Below are 23,423 nucleotides of genomic sequence, written 5' to 3' on the forward strand. Positions count from 1 at the left end.
AACTACCACATGAAACAAACATAATGTCTTGATTAACCTTGACATTTAGGGAAATTATCCGATTTTAATTCATTTTAATTCCAAATAGTGGCAGTCAGCCAAACCCTAAATCACAACTTGTATGCATATGTTTACCACAACTGTGGTTGTATTGACGTTAAGAATGTTCTATCAACATTGGAGGATGACTTTAGGTCCCTACCCTCACTTCAGTTGGACACATTTCAACGTTAAAGATATTGAGAGGAAAATATATTTAGCTTTCATTTAATGTTTGATCATCTCAAAACTGAACATGCTCATGTTGGGGAAATTACCACAGCTGAGACCAGTTTGAACAATGTAACCCTTAGTAATAGGCTACTCTGATTTAATGTGAAACAATGGTTGGGGTCATCCGATGGGTCTGCACCCCTTCCTTGAGCCCTCAGTTTTCACACATAAAAAATCTGACATGGTCCTCAGACTTGTGATAGATATTGAGCATGAAAAGTAATTGAATTAAGATTGACACAATGTATGAGAGTACTAACTATCTCTGTATGAAGGACACTAGGTAGGAAATGTGATGCCCTGATGGGTCCTACACACCCTGTTCATAAACCACCTGACAGGAACTGTGTATGTGACTGTCATAGGCTCTCTGAATAGACCCTTGGGTCATAGGTTGGAATACACCATACAAGGGTATTTTGTAGGATAAACTATTTCTAATAATAGTCTGTGTAATGGTTGGCTATGACCACTGACCACCTCCTATGTAACCTGCATAAAAGACTGTGTTAACTTTGTAATCATTGGAGAAAAATGAAAGAACTATGGAAGGTCAACATTGTAAATAAAGATTATCTCCTGACACAGCAACTCAACATTTTGGTAGAAATTAATAAAACTCATGAGAAAGGTGGTGTAGACAGAAATCAGATTTATGACGTCACTAAAATCAAGGTACAATAAGTAATCCAAAGGACACTCAATGTAGCCTTAAACACTGTTACATCAAATACCCTATTTGTTCATTAGTCAATTGACCATTTTAGAATTTAAACTCCATTAACGAGTATCAGGCAACTGTTATAAAACACAAGTATTATCCCAGTTATCATTGTAAATATAAACAAATGAGAAACTACATTATTAAACATTGGCTGTATTACCCTCTTCATAGGCTATGACTATATTGGATTCAAATTCAGTCCTCATGCTACACAGCATGTCTCCCTAACATTAAACATTATCACCATGTGGATTCTTCATTCCACCATGAGAGAAAACACAATATTTTAACCTTTTGTAAGAACACCATGAGACTATTTTACTAGATTAAAATTATAATTGTACCAACTTCCAATGTAGCACTTGGTTTTGAGTTCCCTACGTGTACTAGAGTAGTGTAATGAAACATGTCTGTTGAGGAAGAGTGGAAGGGTATTCGATGAAGAGGTGCGTCTGGCCACACCAAGTCTCCAACAGACCCTTGGTGATGTTAATCAGGGGTCCTGCATAACATTTACTTCTCTAAAGATCTGGCCCCACCTAGTCTCCAACAGACCCTTGGTGAAGTTAATCAGGGGACCTGCATAACATTTACTTCTCTAAAGATCTGGCCCCACCTAGTCTCCAACAGACCCTTGGTGATGTTAATTAGGGGTCCTGCATAACATTTGCCTCTCTAAAAATATGGCCCCACCAAGTCTCCAACAGACCCTTGGTGATGTTATTCAGTGTCCTGGGTAATATTTGCTTCTTCAAAGATCTGGAACACCAGGTGTGGCCCATCAGCCCCACTTTCCTGAGCTCACCTGGAGAGGTGTGAAACTCTGAGTAAACTGGAGTGTAACTAAATGCATGATATTGTGGACATTTATCTGTAGTGTTTCCCTGTTTCCCATATAAGGCAGAATAGGCTGATATGCTTTATTGTACTGTATGGGTTATGGGTCAAACTTCACAAGATCATTGTATAAATAAATTGTCTTTGTTGCATGTCAATAACTGGCAGCAACGCCCTGCTATTCGAACATTTTACATTAATTAAGTGGGACAGTTCCTGACTTTTTGGGGAGTGTTTTAGATGTCTGATTTTAGGATAAATAGCAAAGTCTCCAAAAAGTTATTGGAGTTTGTCCTCGTTAAAGAGACCTCCCGACACATTGTATTGTAGTCATATTCAGGAGTCTTTAACAGAAGCTCCTTGCATACCTTTGTGCTATAATGTCTTAATAAGTATGGTATAATTAGTACACTGTTAGGCTAGTTGGGCGGACATTGAATCGTGTTGGTATGTAATAATGTTTTGTATTGTAACTTCTAAGACACCAGACTTGGAGTCCCTGAGTCCTGGAATTCTTGAAGCAGTTTGGTTAGACCCAGGAACATATGACTTTTGAGTTATTCCTGAGTTGTTGGGCATAATTTACTAACTGTTAGACCCAGGAACACACAGCATTTTACAGTATGGTTTGTTTTAAACCACCTACACCTTATGGGCGCTTATGATGACTGATAGAGGCACATACACACGTAAATCAAAGTGACCAGACTGATCGTCCCTGAGTTCCCGTGTTGCTACACCGTCCCTTGTCTTCTGGACTTGACTAATGAGCAGCACTGAGGATAACGTAGGCCGTGAAACGTAAATGTTTGGTTTGTGACGCAAAATTTGCTACCTTTTCTAAGAACTTCCAGCATATCGTGGTCTTTGAGGTTTACGTATGTTTACAGACAATAAGGTGTCAGATAATTTAAACATTTCTATTTATTTATCACTAAATTTATGTTCCCTTTCACTCATTTCCCTAGCCGTCCCCTGTAACCTTCTAGTGGTAAAACGTTATAACCACTCTCCCATTTACCCCTCACTACACTAACCCAACTCCAACCACTCTCCCATTTACCCCTCACTACACTAACCCAACTCCAACCACTCTCCCATTTACCCCTCACTACACTAACCCAAATCCAACCACTCTCCCATCTACCCCTCACTACACTAACCCAACTCCAACCACTCTCCCATTTACCCCTCACTACACTAACCCAACTCCAACCACTCTCCCATTTACCCCTCACTACACTAACCCAACTCCAACCACTCTCCCATTTACCCCTCACTACACTAACCCAACTCCAACCACTCTCCCATTTACCCCTCACTACACTAACCCAAATCCAACCACTCTCCCATTTACCCCTCACTACACTAACCCAACTCCAACCACTCTCCCATTTACCCCTCACTACACTAACCCAACTCCAACCACTCTCCCATTTACCCCTCACTACACTAACCCAACTCCAACCACTCTCCCATTTACCCCTCACTACACTAACCCAACTCCAACCACTCTCCCATTTACCCCTCACTACACTTACCCAACTCCAACCACTCTCCCATTTACCCCTCACTACACTAACCCAACTCCAACCACTCTCCCATTTACCCCTCACTACACTAACCCAACTCCAACCACTCTCCCATTTACCCCTCACTACACTAACCCAACTCCAACCACTCTCCCATTTACCCCTCACTACACTAACCCTACTCCAACCACTCACCCATTTACCCCTCACTACACTAACCCAACTCCAACCACTCTCCCATTTACCCCTCACTATACTAACCCAACTCCAACCACTCACCCATTTACCCCTCACTACACTAACCCAACTCCAACCACTCTCCCATTTACCCCTCACTACACCAGCTACCAGCTCAGCATGCAGAAGAGTTACCATGCGGTGACCCGGTAAAGGCCAAACCACATTGCTGTGAGACCCCCCTCCCCTTAGGGCCTTACGGAATGAAATATTATCAAAGCCATAAATGTGTTTGACTCTTAATTACATAGTGAACATGACAAAGCACAACAAAAAAAGCTATTTCTTGAATGCCTATTAAAACATGCTATTTACCATCAAAGTGCTTTGCAAACTGCATAAAATATTAAATGAAATAAGCCTGGGAAGTATTGAGGAAGGTGATCAGATTTCCCTGATAAGTTTCAGTATCATTAAATGTTTTGGTTAGGGTGACCAGACATCCCGGTTTGCCCGGTTTCAAGTTGGGTGTCCTGGGTCAAATATCTGTAAAACACTAAAATGTCCCGGTTTCCAACGTTCACTACCAAATTGTCTCAGTTCTCACTACAATAATAATAATAATACTGCTTAGCAAAGCAACAGTTCTCATCAAATATCAAAGCAACCCCCAACTCTACCAACCACAAGCACGCATGATGACCAACATGATGACCAACATGATGACCAACATGCGTGCATATGCACATACATGTATACGTGTATTAACATGCGGTTACACAAGGGTCCCAGTTTGGGGTTTGAAAATGTGGTCACCCGATACATTTTTGGAAATAAACATTTAAGAGCTCTGAATCAATGATTATGAAAGCTCAGGTCAGTTCCTTGTATCGTCCATGATTCTGGGTTCCTATGACAGAGACTCCATCTTGACTGTTGTCGTTCAGCCAGTTGGACAAACTAAATGCATCTTCATCCATTTTGAATGTCTCCCTTCTCGCCTTACGACTGCAGCATGCATGTCAGAGGCTGCAGTCCTCCTTCTGTTATATTTGTAGAACTGGACGCCATTATATTTTACTGGTACAAGTCACAGTATGATCACAATATGAAACACAAAATCACATTATGATCTCACATGAATAACAATGTTAAGCTTCTGCTCACTACTCAACTAGTGTGGACTCTTATTATAGCCTGAAGAGAGGTTCACCCACGTAATAACTTTACGTAGCCTATACAAGGGGGTTTCTAGGTCTTAACTCTTATGAATAACAATGAAGCTTCGAAATACCGGTCTACACCTTACTCGACTAGAGTGGACTTTTCGTACCTACACAGAAAGGTTCCACGCGATAAAAATCACAGCCTAGTCAGAGGAATTAACTAGGGAGTGTTCGACTACCAAACGCTTTTGCAATCTTGACAGGTCAATATATGGCGTAACTTTACAACTCGATTTTCACTGTTTCACGTTCTTTTGTTATCTAAACATAAACAAGCATACACTTCAACAGAGCCAAGGGGAGTACAGATTAACTATCCAAATGAAGTGTTACCCAGTTTTGCCCCAAAATGAGAACCTCATGCGCCCATATCCAGGTATGTTAATATTAAGATGTGTTTTGTTGTTGGAAAAATATGCTACATCTAAGATCAGAAAATTCTTGGTTATCTCTCATTCACTTGTCCAATAATGAACCTGTGTGGTCCTCACTGAGACATATACATCACTTTCCATAGTAACATCTTTTAACACAGCATAACTGAGTGAAGGGAATTTACCATTAGAAAAGTTCCAAGAGTTTGATTCACTCATTCAAAAAATGATGCATTGACACAACATAAAGGCAGTGGCGGTTCCTGATTGGTTGAGTAGTAGAGGGGCAGTGCCAAGTGGTGGTGGATGTTTTTTCAACAGACATGGGGTCACAACCCCTGGTTTGGGAACCTCTGATTTAGTTTGTCAATGCACACAGGTAGGCAGCCATGCCATCTGGTGGTTGAAAACAAATATTATTTAAAAAAGAAAGAGCAACGACATTGTGAAATGACAGGCAATTACATCAAAACATTTGGTATACTGTATAATACACAGTGTCACTGGACACCCCAGTCTCAGCCCCAAGGTTTTATGCTGCTATATTATTGTTACAAGGGAGTAGGGTCAGTTCTCCTTCTCCACTTTAAATCATTGTAAGGAATGTGCTCTCAAATTTCCTTGTCTCCTGCTCCATTTAAACTTAGGAGGACATGAGGTCTAGGCCCACACCTCCGGAGTACCAGGCTAGAACATACTTGTTGTTGTCTCTGTCCAAAGTCCTCCATGTTTTTGTGATGGTAATTCCATCGATCGACACTCTTAAAGGAGTAAGTACGGAGACAAAATTCTCTTGGCACAATTAACAGTTTATTTGCAAATAGAGAGACGCGTCAAAAGCTTACAGTATAATCATCTGAGGAATCTCTAAATTAATACAGGACAATCATCAGTACTTAAAGGGGAAAAAGGGGTGTGGTAAAATGCTGCACATCTGTCCTAACTCAACAAAACACATTTCCCTTTGTTCTATCACAATCTTAGGATTCACCCAAAGGGTGGGCTGTCCCCCCACCTTATCCTTCCTGCCATAAAGTTTACTGTTTTGTTTACCTAAAGAGGCCAAATGCCCCTACTTCCACCAAGGACCACATTCCTAAGGAACAAAGGACTGATAAACAGATGGTCAGAGTACCTAATAATCCTCTGATATTGTACAGACATGTGTGTCACAAAGACCAGGGTTACATACCAGGTAATAGAAAAGCAGACATTTCTCAAATATACACAAGAATTTCCATAACATTGTGTTGCAGATCAAGACGATACCTGACGATTCCGGCTGCCACTCTGCTGACAGGTTGTCCCTGTCCTTGTCCATCGGGTTCATGCTTCTGACCTTGATTAGGTTTTATTGACTCTGGACACATGCATTTATTAATGATTACAACTTGTACTCTTAATAGGTTCACCTGGCACAGCCAGAAGAGGACTGGTCACCCCTCCAAGCCTGGTTCCTCTCTAGGTTTCTTCCTAAATGTCAGCACATTTTAGGGAGTTTTTCCTAGCCACTGTGCATCAACAGTGTTGTTGAATGTTCCTTGGGATTTCAGGATTGGTGTTTTGTAAAAGCCCTTTGTAACAACTGCTGATGTAAAAAGGGCTTTATAAATACATTTGATTGATTGATAATACTTCACTTCTTTTATTAAGTATAATTCTTTTACAAATATTTGATTAAATCATTTGAATGTCATAACCAACAAGTCAAAGATGACACATGTCAATAGATTTACAAAACTACAGTACAATAACAAAATAAAACAATCTCTCTAGCTGCAAGTAGAATAATCACTACTATTACCCCAAGTTATTGTTTTTTTAAAGTAACAGATTTAAAAAAAAGTGTATCAGTTGATAACATAGTATGATAGAAATCCTTCATGTATAAGGCATTATTGTGTGTGTGGTCCATATGTGACTGGGTGTGTGATGTGTGTGTCACATTTCTGTGTTACAGGGAGAGTGTGGTTGATTGTGTTCATCTCCCTCAAGGACCTGCAACATGACAATACATAGAGTTTGTTAGAACATACTTAGATATACTCTAATATCAGACCATTAGTTCCATACCCTTTAATAGATGTGATCTAGTCTTACTGTGTCTTTATTGGAGAATAGACTGATTCTGACTCTGGTGGGGTGTTGATTCTGTTGTAGATGGGAATTAAACAGAAGAATGTATTTGTTTTATACAGGATATTATCCAACTATATTCCATATGGGATAAAGAGGGAGGTTATGAATGGGGAAAGATGAAGATGGATGTCCAGTCTTACTTTTCTTTTTTAGGTCAATCTCAGCATAGGTTACATCAACTGGCCCAGACGATGCTGACAATGGAAATGTCCAGGTAAATAATCAAGTGAATTAGCATATTGCCTCTTCTTTGTCCAAATCTACAGAAACACAAATTAAAATGTGACTGATGGTCAACTTGTTGAATATGTCTTACCTGTAGTTTTAACTGACTTCATATCACAGTAGTCGCTATCTTCATTTGGATCAGTTGGCTTTTCTAAAATGGAGTGAATAATTTGTTTTTGTTATTCAGATTTAATTGAGTGATGAACAACTGTATTCAATGATGGTACTATTGAGTCACCTCTCTTTTTCTTTAGATGAATCTTGACATACTTCACATCACCTGACCCATCAGCAGCAGAAACACCAGCAGAATCTAATACATGAACTGTTGTGGAAATTCATGAACTGATGTATTCTTGGTTCTATGCATGTATGAATGAGTTACTAGTTAAAGTACTGAGTACCCATGTTTGGATAAGAAAAGGAATGTAGGAGAGGGGGATCTGGTGTTTAGGGTCATTTTTGACTGGCATCAGCAGATTATAGGATTCTCTATCTGTAGTGTGTCCAGATGCTTTAAGTCCTCCTCAAGGGTTGAAAAGATTACCCATGTAGAAGCGGTTGACGCGTCTCTCTTATTTGCAAATAATAATAAAATGATTGTGCCAAGAGAATTTTGTCTGTTTCTTACTCCTTTAAGTGTGTCGATCGATGGAATTACCATTACAACACTCACTTAATTACAGATGTAGTCTGCAGTTCTGGCCACTGGTTGTTTATGTGGCGCTAATGAGGTTCCTAAATAACTGTGTTACAGAATGTCATGTATATGACGATTTGAGCCCCATGTCATAAAAACCAATGGCTTTTAAATGTGGAATTTCATGGATAACTGAGAACCAGGTCAAAATTGGCAGTTAAAACAATTATATTGTAAATCATTAATTTCCCACATTAAATTAATAACTGTCATATTAAATTTAAATCTAGAGCAACTATAAGTGTTTGGAAAGGGAATATCCACATAGTTTACTGATTTTACACATTTATAACAGACAACTACACATATACATACATATATACATACATATACATACACATACAAACATACATATATATAAATAAAGATATATACATATATATATATATATATATATATATATATATATATATATATATATATATATATATATATATATGATACCACTCTCATTGTTGCCTGAGTGATTGAACAGATGGTAGATGTTTGAATTTCCTGTTGGTGAAAGGAGAGAAAGTTTTGGTATTGTCTCAGCTTTCCTAAAGACACAGACTACTGTAACATGTAATAGTGGGTGGCCAAGAGATATTGTCTGAGGTTACAGTTAGAGACTGACCATACTACTGACCTGTATATCCAGCATCAGGAGACTGACCATACTACTGACCTGTAGACCCAGCATCAGGAGACTGACCATACTACTGACCTGTATACCCAACTTCAGGAAACTGTCCATACTACTGACCTGTATACCCAGCATCAGGAGACTGACCATACTACTGACCTGTATACCCAGCATCAGGAGACTGACCATACTACTGACCTGTATACCCAGCATCAGGAGACTGAACCTGGGTAGATCCTTGGTCCTGTTGGGGGACCTGGTTGGTGCTCTGGGGATGGATGGGCCTACAGGGAGAGAGACATTAATGAAGAACACAGACAATATGGTACTGTATGTAACATTGATCAGAGACAGGTGTACTCACCAGAATATTCTGTTACCACAGGAACCTGTACAGAGAAATAGATATTACTAAAGCAGGTTGTTTTTGCTTTGAACCGCTATTATTAAGAGTTGCAAATTTTATCATCACCTGAAAACTTAGTGAATGGTAAAAGTCTCACAAAGACTTTGTTTACCTCGACACAGGAGGACCAAGAAGATGGTCAGTAGAACAGCAGCAACAACCAGACCCACAACCACTCCTACTAGGACTGATGTAAAGGATATAGGATCTATGACAGGAGAGAAAACAGTACAAAACAATGAGATGCAGAATAAAGTCACTGTAAATAAAATAAATAAAGGATGGGACATATTAACTTAGGCTTTGGATACAGAATCTACGTTTATGTTTAGAAAACCTGCAGGAATGCAGAGACTATCCCTATTTAATAAATCACTGACAAACACTGACTTAAAGACCCTGTAATCATAATATAATGTTAACACTACATTACAAACCACTGACTTAAAGACACTGTAATCATAATATAATGTTAACACTACATTACAAACCACTGACTTAAAGACACTGTAATCATAACCTAATGTTACCAGTACATTACTAACACAGATTTAAAGACACTGTAATCATAACCTAATGTTACCAGTACATTACTAACACAGATTTAAAGACACTGTAATCATAACCTAATGTTACCAGTACATTACTATCACTGATTTAAAGACACTGTAATCATAACCTAATGTTACCAGTACATTACTAACACAGATTTAAAGACACTGTAATCATAACCTAATGTTACCAGTACATTACTAACACTGATTTAAAGACGCTGTAATCATGACCTAATGTTACCAGTACATTACTATCACTTATTTAAAGACGCTGTAATCATAATCTAATGTTACCAGTACATTACTATCACTCATTTAAATACACTGTAATCATAACCTAATGTTACCAGTACATTACTATCACTGATTTAAAGACACAGTAACAGTTGCTCATCATGATGTTGTGTAACACCTGCTCCCAATCACCTATTTAGTACTGTATATAATTGTTTGTGATGTTTTATGTATGGATTGTTGTTTCTTTGTTGGAGAACCGTGTCGGTTACTATAAATGAGACTAATCCTAAAGCTGCATTATCGTTGTATAGTTGTTTTCCTTTTTGCCTCATCAGTTTCACACTCAACCCTCACACTTCACAATGTAGTAAATGTAATGTGATCATGAACAATTTCTCACCTCTCACTGTCACCCAGCTTTCAGGAGATTCTATTTGATCTGATTTACATTTATAGAAACCTTCATCTGACTTTGATACTGTAGGGATGGTCATCTCTCCTGTGTTCTCATTACTGATGAGTACTCCATCTTTGTAGAAATCAGCCTTGGGGTTAGTGTGTGGTTGATTTCTATGTGTACAGAGAAGAGTCACAGAGTCTCCTTCAGTCACAGGATGGGCTGGACTCTCCAGGATCACATCACGACCTGTGTAACATAATATAAAATAATACAGTCAATCTGGAATCAACACTTATTCACTGCCATCAGAGCTTCCATCATTCAGTTACAGAATAATACCTAATATCTCATATTAGAATAATAAAATGACTGCCTCATGGACCTACCAGACACTGTGATGTTGACAGCATTACTGTACTGTCCTGATCCAGACTCACACCAGTACACTCCACTGTCCCCTGTGTCTGTGGAGGTGATGGTACATGTGGACCCTGTTATTGATCCCCAGTTAGGGGAACACCCTGACTCCACTCCTGTCTCTGTGTATCTCATCAGTCTCCATCCAGTAGAGTTCCCCTTCAGATCACAGGTCAGTGAGAGAGACTTTGATGTAAAGTGCTGAGTTCTGTTGGGACTTATTCTGAGAGACACTGAAGACTGCAGATCTGAACAAAGACAGACAGAGTCAAACCTTTCATTGTTCATTTTGTACACAATCAGGGTAAACTGAATAGAATTCAAGGTACTTACCTCTTGACCAGAGAAACTGAGGTTCACTGTAGTCTGTGTAATAGACTGGGTTTCCTCTCCCAGCTCTACACACATATCCTCCTGTGTCAGTAGGACCAGCAGGATTCAGAGTGTAAGACTCTTCAGTAGTCCCATATCCAGATAGGGCCTCTACAGAGTAGGACTTGTCCAATAGAGAGGGTAACCCAGCTCTGTAGGGAACAGTCTTGTACCAGGAGAACCTCCAGCCTGTTGACGACTCTTTAACTTCACAGTTCAGAGTCACTGAATCTCCATGGTTCATCCACTGAGGAGAGGTAGTTAGGACAGCCTTGGGTTGATCTGTGATGAGACAGAGAACAAGTTTCAAAATTTCAATCTTACAAAGTATTTAAGTTTGCTATTTAGATATTTACATTATTAGATATCCTTACATGACACGGTCAGTTGTACAGCATCACTGGTTCTGGATTCCTTGTTTCCCTTTACACCCATACAGGTATATGACCCAGTATGAGATGTGTAGACAGGACTGATTCTGTACTCAGGCTTTGTGTCAGAGTAAACTGACTGATCATTCTTATAGAAGTTATACTCCCAGTCAGTGTCTCCTCCTCCCTGTATGTCACATCTGAGAGTGACAGTCTCTCCTGTGAATATCTGGGTCCAGTTGGGTTGGAGGGTCAGAACAGCAACAGGTCTCTCTGTACAGAAACAACACAGACAACTAACTCAACTGAATGAACAGACACATGATTGAGTGTATTAATGTACCTACACATTACTATAGCACTAGGGTGGGCCAAGCTCTGTATTTTATAAATCAATTGAGAGGGGTGTTCAAATCATGTATTTAGGTGTGTAGAACACAAATCTGAATCATTTTTAAAATTCTGATAACCCTAACCAACATGAATTTGCAGTTGAATTGTGTTACATTTTGTATTTCTAGGCTATTATTCTGGAATTAAATAAATATTTTTGTTGTTCCATCTACCTCAGTAATAGTAATAATATGGCTGTTTGAGGAGGTTTATTAAGTGAGAAATCAAATTTTTATCTGACCTATTGTTTAAAGATTTTCTCATGGGAAATGGGGATGCAGGAAATGTGGTGATAATTCACATAAGTCACACAATTTTGTCTCAGGTCATTTTGTCCAGACACAACATGTGTTCATCTTCAAAGTAACCAAAAAGGTATGCCCCAATTCAGTCAGAAAATAGCAACAGATATAACAACATATTTTATGAAGGAGAACCCAGACCGCCGTTTTGTTCTAAAAGGGAAGAGACGGACTGAGTGAGTGAGAACTTCATTGATTCATAACATAGTTATTGAGTTATGAACTGGTGGAATAAATGGCTCAAGTCAGAACAAGGAGGAGGTCTCACTTGAGGAATCTTGTTGGCAAGGAGCTGTTGGTGTCTAAACTGCCAACTGTGAATGATATCCTGAGGTATAGCATCTACTGGAGGGAGCAAAGTGAAGATGACTGGAGGAACTACCCAGTGGACCAGCTGGTGAGGGACATCTACCCTGGTCTTATTTGTCAGTGGAGCAAAGCTAATGCACTTTTTAAGCCACCTGTTATCAATGAAAAGGTGACTATCATGTCCAAGCTCAAGGAGATCTGGAATCAGGCAGTGAAGTTCTCTCTTGGGAAGTAGAAACTTGATTCCAAAGAGAGGTTCATGGTCAAGTTAGACAAGTTATTTGATATTTTGACATGAAAGTGTCAGATTACCAGTTGTGAGGGGGGAGGCTGTGAGGGCTGTGGGATCCAAGCCCACATTAACTGTTTCTACAGCAGAGAGAAAAATGATCTGCCAGAGCATAAGAGACAGGTGAGGACATTGGAAAGGCAGCAGGTGAAAAAGAAGGCAGAGAAAAGGAGAAGAAGGAAAATGCTGCAGCAGCAGAGAAGGCAGCCAGGAAAGATATGGGATTGAAGAGAAGTAATGCTGAAGATGAGCTCTTCCCTGAAACTGACCCTGGGCCTGTTGTGGAGGTACAAAACAACAATGATGAGATTCCAAACACTGCCCTTGCTAGTGTAAGGTATGGCATAGAGCTGAGGCCAACCACAGCTATAACAACTGCCCCCTGACTGATGTGGGAATCATCACAGAAGACAACACAAGTGATTGATAAGAATAAGGTCAAGAGAACACAGGAGAAGTTGATGAGATTACTGGGTGAAGAGTTGGTGGAGAAATGCAGGGAGGAGGGGGGGGTCTCCTGCATCCTCTTTGATGGGCGGATTGACCTGACTAATGTGATGATGGAAGATGAGGGCAGTGACCAATCTTTTCCTGCCAAGATCAAGGAAGAACACTATAGTGTTGCTAGAGAGCCTGGCAGTAACTATCTGTTCCACTTTACCCCAGAAAAATCTACTAAACAGGAGTCACATGCTGAGCAGATTGCTAAAGTCCTGTTGGACCAGCTAAAAGAGACTTTGGGGGTCATTGGAGGAGACTCAACAAATGTCAACACTGGTATGAATGCTGGAGTGATGAGGAAGTTGGAGCTGGCACACCTGGAGGTGAAAAACTCTATTAACACCCCATGGAGGTGGCCTTGCCATACGCAAAGTAAAATGGTGACTGAGGCTTCTGCTAAGTACTTTTCACAAGATAAGAGGGATGGAGGGATCAGGGCTCAGGAGAAGAGGGATGGAGGGATCAGGGCTCAGGAGACCAGCAGGGGGCCAAGAATGAATCAAAGAAGGACTTGACCTGACCTGACAGAACCTGACATAGTTCAGGAAGTCAAGAGATTGTTCCATGTAATTGTATCCAGTGATATTCATGCAGTTCACATTCATGGTCCGAGGGGATTTTGGCCGGATTTCACTACTTGGACATTTTGGGTCCTTGATTAATTTCTGTAACAGATACCATGGAGTATTGCATATCCTGGTATTAACCCCACCCTCAGCTACAATGGTACCACATAAAAACAGACTTCTGGGTCACCATTTAGAAAACTCATCTGTTGCAAAGGCTAGCAAGTATTTTTCTGAAAAGATTTCTGCCATTTAGCATGATAAAATTTGATTGAAAGCATTATGAAATTGTATTTTAATGGTATTCCCTGAGAGATCCATGCCTTTACTGTCATATTACTCTGCAATGGGTTAATATTAATGAACAAAATAATAATATAAGGTCAAATATATAGGCACCCCAAAAAAATAGTTTTTCTACCTAGAAATAAAACACTATAAAAGAAATTAGAAAGAAGATAAATAATTTCTGTTTTTTGTGTAATGATGCCCAACGCCCACCAGATGGCAGCACAACATCGGTTGCCCAGTTTGGACTTTCAGAAAATCTGATTATTCTTTTACCAATTTTGACCAGACACCCAAGAAGTTCCTCATACTATGTTGACAGTAAAACATTTTTATATATTTTTTATAATACAGACAACGTACTTTGGGGCTATAAATAATAAATAAACATAAATATCATTGTAATCACTTCTCATCTGGATGGCTGCTCAGTCAATGGATGGTCATTGCGCGTTGCCTGGTAGAAAGTGTTCCTGGACAGAATAACCTTCCTCCGCCTCTTGATTACGATCAAATTTGTTCTAAAACGTTCTGGATGAAAACAAAGAGCTATCTTGCATAAACGGAACGAAAACTTTGTTGATCATCGCCATTATTGATCAGTGATTAGAGGGAGGGGCCATCTTGTTTTCTCGTTTCCATGGGACTGCACTGTATTACGTCCCATCGTCATACAGGTCAAAGGTCAAATCTTGGCTATATGACCCAGGATTGATGCCATTTTGGGATTGAATAAATAAAGAAACTATGGACGACTCCAGCGCTTTATAGTGACCGTTTCCTTCCAGAGGTACCAGGTGGACTAGATTGGCCAAAGGGACCCAAATTATATATCATTATGTTCAGTAGAATGCCTAGATCTAAGCTAAGGTCAGCTGTCTGATTCTATTGAGAACTTTTCTGGGTATGTGTGGAAATGTAGGGTGTACGCGCTTGGTCACTGGGGACATTTGACCAATTCCTATCACGCAGGCTGTGTTAGTCCTACAATAAAAACACACCGTAGTTATCTTCATACGAATGCCTAGATCTAAGATAAAGTCAGCAGTTTGGTTCTATTATTTATTTTTCAAGATATGCATAGAAATGTACCCCTCCATTTTGCATTTCGGTTGGCGACCATTGTGTGGACTATACTCTTGGCTCCTTTTCACCTTTGGAAATGTTTTCTACGTACGGATCTGCTTTTGTGAGTTGTCTGGATATAAGGTAAGGATTCTACTTTTTACAGTTCAGTTCGTGGTATTTTCAGACATGTAAACTTATCTGGTCAGTGAGAGGTGGCCAGTTGGTTACACTCTACAATTTCTGTTATTATCATACCGATGAACGGGTGGGGACCCAAATGCGGACACAGAGGCAGAGGAGGGCGGTCCAAAGTATTTATTGAACAACCAGGCAGTGGGCAGGCTCGTAGTGGTGGACAGGCAGGGTATGTTGTCGGGCGTTCAGATGGTCAAAGGTACAGGAGTGGGCAGGCAGGCTCGTGGTGGGGGACAGGCAGTGTATGTTGTCGGGCGGTCAGATGGTCGAAGGTACAGGAGAGGGCAGGCAGGCTCGTAATTCGAAAGACAGGCAAGGGTCGTAACCGGGTAATGGAAGGACAGGTAGACTGGATGATGCACACATAGAACGCTGGAAACGACTGTACGGGACAAGACGATCTGGCAACTGCCAAACAGAGAACAGGGTTTAAATACACGGGCTAATAGGGAACCGGGAACACCTGGTGATGGGCGGGGACAAAACAACAGGTGAAACACATCAGGGTGTGACAGTTATCCCCATATAACACAATCTATGTCCAAACAGCTTCGTTAGAATATCTAGATGTGTGCAGAATTCAGCTGGATGATTGTAGTAATAAGGTTTGATTTAAATGTGCGCTGTGCTCTCAGTCAGTTTTGGTGCACATCTCCAGTCGCGGAGGAGTTTAAGTATCTAGGGGTCTTGTTCACGAGTGAGGGAAGGATGGAACGGGAGATTGACAGACGGATCGGTGCAGCTTCTGCAGTAATGCAGTCGATGTATCGGTCTGTCGTAATGAAGAAGGAGCTGAGCTGCAAGGCGAAGCTCTCGATCTATGTTCCTACTCTCACCTATGGTCATGAGCTTTGGGTCACGACCGAAAGGACAAGATCCCGGATACAGGCGGCCGAAATGAGCTTTCTCCGCAGGGTGGCCGGGCGATCCCTTAGAGATAGGGTGAGAAGCTCGGTCACCCGGGAGGAGCTCAGAGTAGAGTCGCTGCTCCTCCACATCGAGAGGGGTCAGCTGAGGTGGCTTGGGCATCTTTTTCGGATGCCTCCGGAACGCCTTCCTGGGAAGGTGTTCCGGTCCCGTCCCACCGGGAGGAGACCCCGGGGAAGACCTAGGACACGCTGGAGGGACTATGTCTCCCGGCTGGCCTGGGAACGCCTCGGTGTCCCCCCGGAAGAGCTAGAGGAAGTGTCTGGGGAGAGGGAACTCTGGGCATCCCTGCTTAGACTGCTGCCCCCGCGACCCGGCCTCGGATAAGCGGAAGAAGATGTATGTATGTATGTATGTATCTCCAGTCGCCTCTCAGGCTGTGATTCCCATAGAAACACAAACAGAACGCCTCATGTTGATATCTAGATAAAACATATTTATGGTATTTTATGCTAATGAGCAAAATCAGCAGATCCAGACCTTGGAGTGTTTTAATTAATGTATACATTTTATTTGGCTCAGTAAATATGATTTACCTTATATCTGTTAATATCTTAAGTGGTTCCAAAGCGTTAAATTGACAATTTAGAAAATACAAAAAATGTGGTTGATGAGAACATTCCTACCTATAAAATAAACCGGTATTTGAATTTCCCAGGAAACAATACATAATTTAGACACCCCTCATGTTAGGATTTTCTTCAGATTCATGTTATTACCTGAGTATGACTTGTCCTACTACAGCACTATGAGATACAATTAAGGTGATTAAGTTGACTAAATATTATGACCTAGATTATGTTCTGTTCACGTTAGACAGCAACCAATAACAATACAACATGCTTGGACTCACCAGTAACCAGGATGTGGACTGGTTCACTGAACTGGGTGTAGTAGACAGGGTCTCCTCTCCCAGCTCTACACCTGTACTGTCCTCCATCAGAGACACTGACCTGGATGAGTGTGTAGGAGGATCCAGAGGTTGTAGTTACTGGTTCAGAGTCTTGTCTGTGTCTGTACCAGTAAAACCTCCATCCAGAAGACTCTACAGTACAGGTCAGTGTCACACTGTCTCCTGTCAATATGTCCTTTTGGTCTGAACTCAGTGTGGCCTTTGGCTGATTCGCTGTTGGTATGTAAACAGGTTCAAGTGGATAACACAATCACCACCATGACTACAACAACAACAAAATGAAAAAAAAACTTGAAATATTAATAGTGAACTCACCAGTGACACTGATGTGGAGGAAATCACTGCGTTGTGACGACTGGGGACGATCTGTTCTTCTCCCCTGACACTGGTACTGACTCACCTGGTCAGACAGAGTGTTGATGGTTTTAGAAGGTGAACCAGGACTCTGTAGTTGATCCTTTCTGTACCACCAGTATGTCCAGTCTGTGTAGTCTGATATGTCACACTTCAGAGTAACAGTCTCTCCAGAGTAGAGGAGACCATGAGGAGAGACACTCACTGAGGCTGTTGGTAAAGCTGTAGAAACACAGATATAAAAGAAATACAGTCACATCAACAATCTTTCCTAAGTATGATCTTTCCTTTGTATAATAATGTAACTGATGCAAAACAAAATTACTGACAGATTAAATAGACACAATGGCCCTCATTTATCAAAAGTGCGTACACCAAATTTCCAGCGTACACCTGGCGTACACCCAAAACCACGGTGACTTTGAGATTTATCAATATGGACGTTGGCGTACGGCACTCTCAAATCCTACGCCAGCTCAGGAGGTGTTGTACGCACGTTTTGAGTTAGTGCGGAAATGCGCATGTTGAGTTATACGTTCTCATCATTTATGTTATATTATGTTGTTTAATTATGATACTGACTGTTGTATACCCAAAATTGTGCAAAAGTTAATTGTGCGCATGTGTGAGACGGGACTTTTATTTTGACCTGTCTCAATTAAAAAATGTGTAGCCGTATACTCAGCCCCTGCTGCAGTTCCCTCGTGCACTGATGTTATGCCAGTGCAGAGATGTAAACTGAAAATAAAACAGTATTAATAGTTATATTTGGAGTGATCTTTGGTGGATGGATGACAACAAAATATTGCACATGGACATGGCGGAGAGAAATGAAACCTTAACAGCGCAGAAAAGAAAATCCTAACGCACTGACATACTAAAAGATATAATATATTATGACCCACTGTAAAACAAACAACATAATAATTACAAACTTCAGTATTTATTTTTGTGCAACATGGACTTCAATGTTTAATTTGTGTGACTTTACCAAAGCATTTGTTTTATATGTATTCCTTCAGATGCGAGCCTGTGCGCTTTACATGACGTTTCAGGGTTAGGCCCGGCAGTTGCGCACGGACTGGGTTCAGTAATAAAAGGCTTTTAATGACCAAAATATAATTCAGACTGACAAAACAATAAAAATGACATTCTTCTTCTTTTAAATAATAATAAGAATATAAATAATAACGACATTCTTCTTCTTCGTATAACAATAAACGTCACTAATAATAAATATCAAAATAATAAGACGAATATTACAAATTGTCATGCAATTATTAATGTGAATGAATGGTACTCCACATCACATCATCTTTTATTCCGCTTTTTAAACTGCCAAATAAAACACTTTTATTTATTTCTACCTCCCTGGTGATCGTCTCAATCTCCACGTCAGAAAAGTTTCTCTTTTTTGCCGTCTTCCGTGTGTTCATGGCGTAAAATGAGGGTGTGGGGGAAGCGGATACTTGAATATATAGGGGCGTGTTATTCTAATGACGATCGTTTTCAGCCGCGGCATTTATCAAGGGCAGGTATTGTACACCTGGATTATAAAGGTACGCACAGCTTCATAAATCAGACGGTGAGAGGAGTGTAAGCAAAATCTTACGCCAACATATACGCCCGTTTCTACGCAAGAATGATAAATGAGGGCCATTGAGAGTCATAGGATTATGTGGATATTGAATATGAGTTGGTTTCTAAGGGATCTTACCAGTAACACTGATGGGGTGATTATAACTAATATATGATGACTGGGGCCGGCCTGTCCTCTTCCCCTGACACTGGTACTGACCAGCCTGGTCTGGGAGAGAGATGGTGGTGGTTTTACTGGTCTGACTGGGAAGGTGTTGGTTGTCTCTGTACCAGACATAAGTCCAGTCTGTGTATTCTGGTATGTAACACTGTAGAGTGACTCTGTCTCCTGTGTACAGTGGCTCCTGGGGAGAGACTATCTTCACTGAGGCCCTGGGCAGATCTGTGGAAACAATAATACATGAATGTAACTACATCAGTTCCTGTATATTTCTTTCTCAACCCTTCAGAGACAAACATCCAGCTATAATAGACATAATTCTGTTTTCAACGGGGCTCCACATATTAATAATAACAATGATAATGTTACAACACATGGTATGTTAGAAACGGCTTAACAGCTTCCTTAAAGACACGTCCAACTAAACGTCATTATGGAGAAACTGAGATTAAAAGTAGAGATGATCTTACACAACATTTTCAGTTTGACAGCATCACTCCACTAATAATTATTTTGGACAATTCTGTGTTTTCTGATACAACTGTATTCACCACTGTCAGATGTGTAGACAGGGCTGATTCTGTACTCAGGCTTTGTGCCAGAGGAAACTGACTGACCATTCTATTAAACGTCAAAACAGTCAGAGTCTCCTCCTTCTATGACACATCTGATTGTGACAGTATTTCCTCTGAATATTGGACTGTTGGGCTTCAGCATCACTACAGGCTTTAGTTTACCTACACAAACAAAACCATCATAACACAATTACCTTCAGTATCAGAAATATAATAAAACACTATTTAAACACTATCTGTGACACATTATTTAGAGAGTCCCAATTTCCACCTGTAGATGTTCTAAAGATAGTAATTGTCACGATTTCAGAGAAGCAGGACCCAAGCGCAGACTTAAAGGACAAATAAAGGATTTAATTGGGGGAACAGAGGCGGGAAAATGAAAGAAAACAGACTGGATGGAAAAACACAGACTAAACCAAGGGACGGACATAAACCAAGCACAAAACACAATGACTGACAAAGGACTAACAGAAGAGGACAAACTAAATAGGGAGCTAATGAGGACCAACAAGACACAGGTACAAACAACAAGTACAGACACAGGTTGTGGGTAAGGACACAAACAAAACAAAACATTACAGGGCTACATTCAAAACAAAAACCAAAACAGAACAAAACGTCACACCACACCCCCCCCCCCCCCACAAGGCTCGGACACACGGACGTGCCAACCAAACAAAGGGGAGGGCGGGCAGGGCACCAAGGTGGAGGCTCCGCCCCGGGACGGGGAAAGGAACAGGTGGAGGACCAGGAGCAGGGTCACCAGGCGGGGCCAGTGTGTCAGGGTCACCGGGCAGGGCCAGTGTGTCAGGGTCACCGGGCGGGGCCAGTGTGTCAGGGTCACCGGGCGGGGCCAGTGAGTCAGGGTCAACGGGCGGGGCCAGTGTGTCAGGGTCACCGGGCGGGGCCAGTGTGTCAGGGTCGCCGGGCGGGGCCAGTGTGTCAGGGTCACCGGGCGGGGCCAGTGTGTCAGGGTCACCGGGCGGGGCCAGTGTGGCAGGGTCGCCGGGCTCCAACTACTCTACCAACTACTCCTCGGAGGAAGGGGAGTCCTGGGTCACGTCCGGTTGAACCAACCCCTCCAGCGGGGAGAAAGAGCCACGGCCGCTCGCCACATCCAGTGCAGTGGCGTCTGATGGTCTTCACAGCCTGGATCCAGTTCCTCGGTATGCCTGCGTTCTTGGCTGACAACTTGTGGACTCCCTCCTGGGTGTGTATCTGGAAGCCGTAGTTCCATTGATCCTGGTATTCAGTGATGTTGTAGCACGTAGACAGGTCAATCTCACCGTCCAGATCTGAAGACTCTTCTGCAACTGAGTCCTTGTAGTTACATGAGGCTGTGGTCTGTCAGTACAAACCAATACTTCTTCCATTGTCCTTGTTCATCCATCTTCACCATCCAACCTTTCTTGAAGTGCAGTAAATCAGGGGTGCGTTCAGGAGCAGTGGAGCGTGGTTGTGGGTCCAAGCCGGAGGAGGGCGTCACAGTAATACTATCAAGTAATACTACCCACTTTAAACAAACTATCGGTTGATGAACAACTGCTTGCTAAGGTTTGGTTTAGAATAAGGTTTAGGGTTAGAATATAGGTAAGGGTTATGGTAAGTAGATAGTTAAAATGTTACAGATAGTCAGTAGATAATCTGTAGAGCATCTAAAGGCACTCTTTTGGGAGAGTGACTTCTCTTAATCACATACACAACTAAAACACCTATTTAGTCAAAATGAACTTGAAAAAGGAAAGGTAGTGGTAGAGACAAAAAGGATGAAGCACAGTGAAATTGATCAAGTGCATGAATATCTTCCATTACCTTGAGAGTGACCACAGTAGATGAGGGTATTCAGTACTATGACAAAAACATAGAAAGTCATTATAATACAGTAGTAACACAGTAATATAAACTGTATTGTAGTGATAGAGTAGTTATATTAAGTCAGTACTCACAGAGTAGAACACAGAACCAGGAATGAACCATTCTGTCTTGGTGACGAGTAACTCTCTCTGAGCAACAGTTTTCCCTAATTACTTCCTATATGATGAGAGTCTTGTTAGATCACGCCTCTTCACCATCACACAGACAAAACTGACATGAAATCAAGACATGTAAAAGACTATGAGCAACCATTTTGTTGCAGTTGATCCAATGATTATTTTCAGAACAACATCTTAAGTTTGGCTAAATGGTCTGATCCTGGTTCCTTGCTCAGTAGAATAAAGAATAGAGACCTGAGATGAGATCAGAGTTTCTGGTATTTTTCCCTACATACAGATTTACACTAGGTTTGAATGAGCCTCCCCTTAGTCTTTTACTAAGTTTGCTACTGGTGGTGAACCAAGCCTGTTAACCTCACAGCCCTGAAAGGAAAGAGACAGGTTCAGAGAGCCTCCCTTCTCACACTCTGTAAATAGTGAGCACAAACCACCCATTTTAATTCAATTATTTTCTCACACAGTGCCAGATGATGTCAGTTAACTTTTTTACTGAATTTTGTGTTGCCTCACATTTTCTTTTCTCACTTCATATTTTTTATGAAGATCTGAAACCATTCAGAAAGAGACAATAATAATGTAAAATGCTTACTTACTAAAGTAAGAAGTACACTTTTGTTTGATTAACAACAAAATAGTTCAAACTGTAATGATCACAAAGTTGATTCACTCTGACCAATGATGTCATCAGATCGTAACATGTCTTCAGGAGAAACTGTATCAGAAGTTATGAACAGGTTAGTTTGATATTTTCTGAGAAACAGCACCAATATAACAGAAATAGTTGACTCTGGGCAAATGTCTATTAATATTTTAAAAGAACCATTTCATTCAACCATTAACAGTTATATGAGCATGAAATAAAAGAGAAAATAAATCTGGATCTGTGGCTAATAGATTCACTGTAAGAAAGGTCTCACCTCCAGCTCTGCAGTTTTCTACCATTAGTATGATGGACACCAGTAGAAATGGAGACACCACCAGTAGACCACACAGCAGTCTGGACAGAGAGATGGAGACCAGAGAACCTGGAGGGACTATTTATTTTAATGTTGTACTGCAAGCTTGGGCCCAACTGGTCAAGCAGTATGTTAACTGAGGGAGTATCATAGTTTGAATATACAGTTTTACTACCTATATAGTCAAACACTTGCGTACGAATCTGAAATTATTTAGGTTGAATTTCATTATTTGAGTTACCTTTTTCACCTGCTTTTAAAAAAAGTGGTTGGAATCAAGTATGATACCAAGTTACTTAAAACCGGGAACCACCAGGAGCTTCTCCCCTGACACATAAACATCTGGCTCAGTAGCATCAGCTGCCCTCTTTGTGAAAAACATACAGACTGTTTTTTTACATTGAGATGCAAACATGAGTCACTTTGTAACCAGGACCAT

General features: G+C 40.9%; 1 protein-coding gene and 2 long non-coding RNA genes across 3 annotated transcripts in view; all 3 read right to left on the minus strand.

Moving 5' to 3' along the window:
* LOC114830256 (basement membrane-specific heparan sulfate proteoglycan core protein-like) overlaps window positions 1-23,423 on the minus strand; it is a 152,580-nt gene that overhangs the window by 7,428 nt on the left and 121,729 nt on the right. The window contains exons 8-11 of the mRNA XM_034290831.1: window positions 11,596-11,865; window positions 11,183-11,503; window positions 9,354-9,449; window positions 9,042-9,119 (exon numbers count right to left, since the gene is read on the minus strand). Coding sequence (XP_034146722.1) covers window positions 9,042-9,119; window positions 9,354-9,449; window positions 11,183-11,503; window positions 11,596-11,865 — 765 coding nt within the window. The remainder of the gene's footprint in view (window positions 1-9,041; window positions 9,120-9,353; window positions 9,450-11,182; window positions 11,504-11,595; window positions 11,866-23,423) is intronic.
* LOC105009821 lies at window positions 6,816-7,669 on the minus strand. The gene is made up of 4 exons (XR_004575376.1): window positions 7,599-7,669; window positions 7,423-7,476; window positions 7,244-7,294; window positions 6,816-7,141 (listed from the first exon to the last, which is right to left on the minus strand). It is a non-coding gene; the product is annotated as an uncharacterized LOC105009821 (long non-coding RNA).
* On the minus strand, window positions 19,511-22,053 carry LOC117593927. Its single transcript, XR_004575386.1, has 3 exons — window positions 21,981-22,053; window positions 21,847-21,882; window positions 19,511-19,678 (listed from the first exon to the last, which is right to left on the minus strand). It is a non-coding gene; the product is annotated as an uncharacterized LOC117593927 (long non-coding RNA).

Source organism: Esox lucius, chromosome 24 (assembly GCF_011004845.1).
Source record: "Esox lucius isolate fEsoLuc1 chromosome 24, fEsoLuc1.pri, whole genome shotgun sequence".
Lineage (NCBI taxonomy): Eukaryota > Metazoa > Chordata > Actinopteri > Esociformes > Esocidae > Esox > Esox lucius.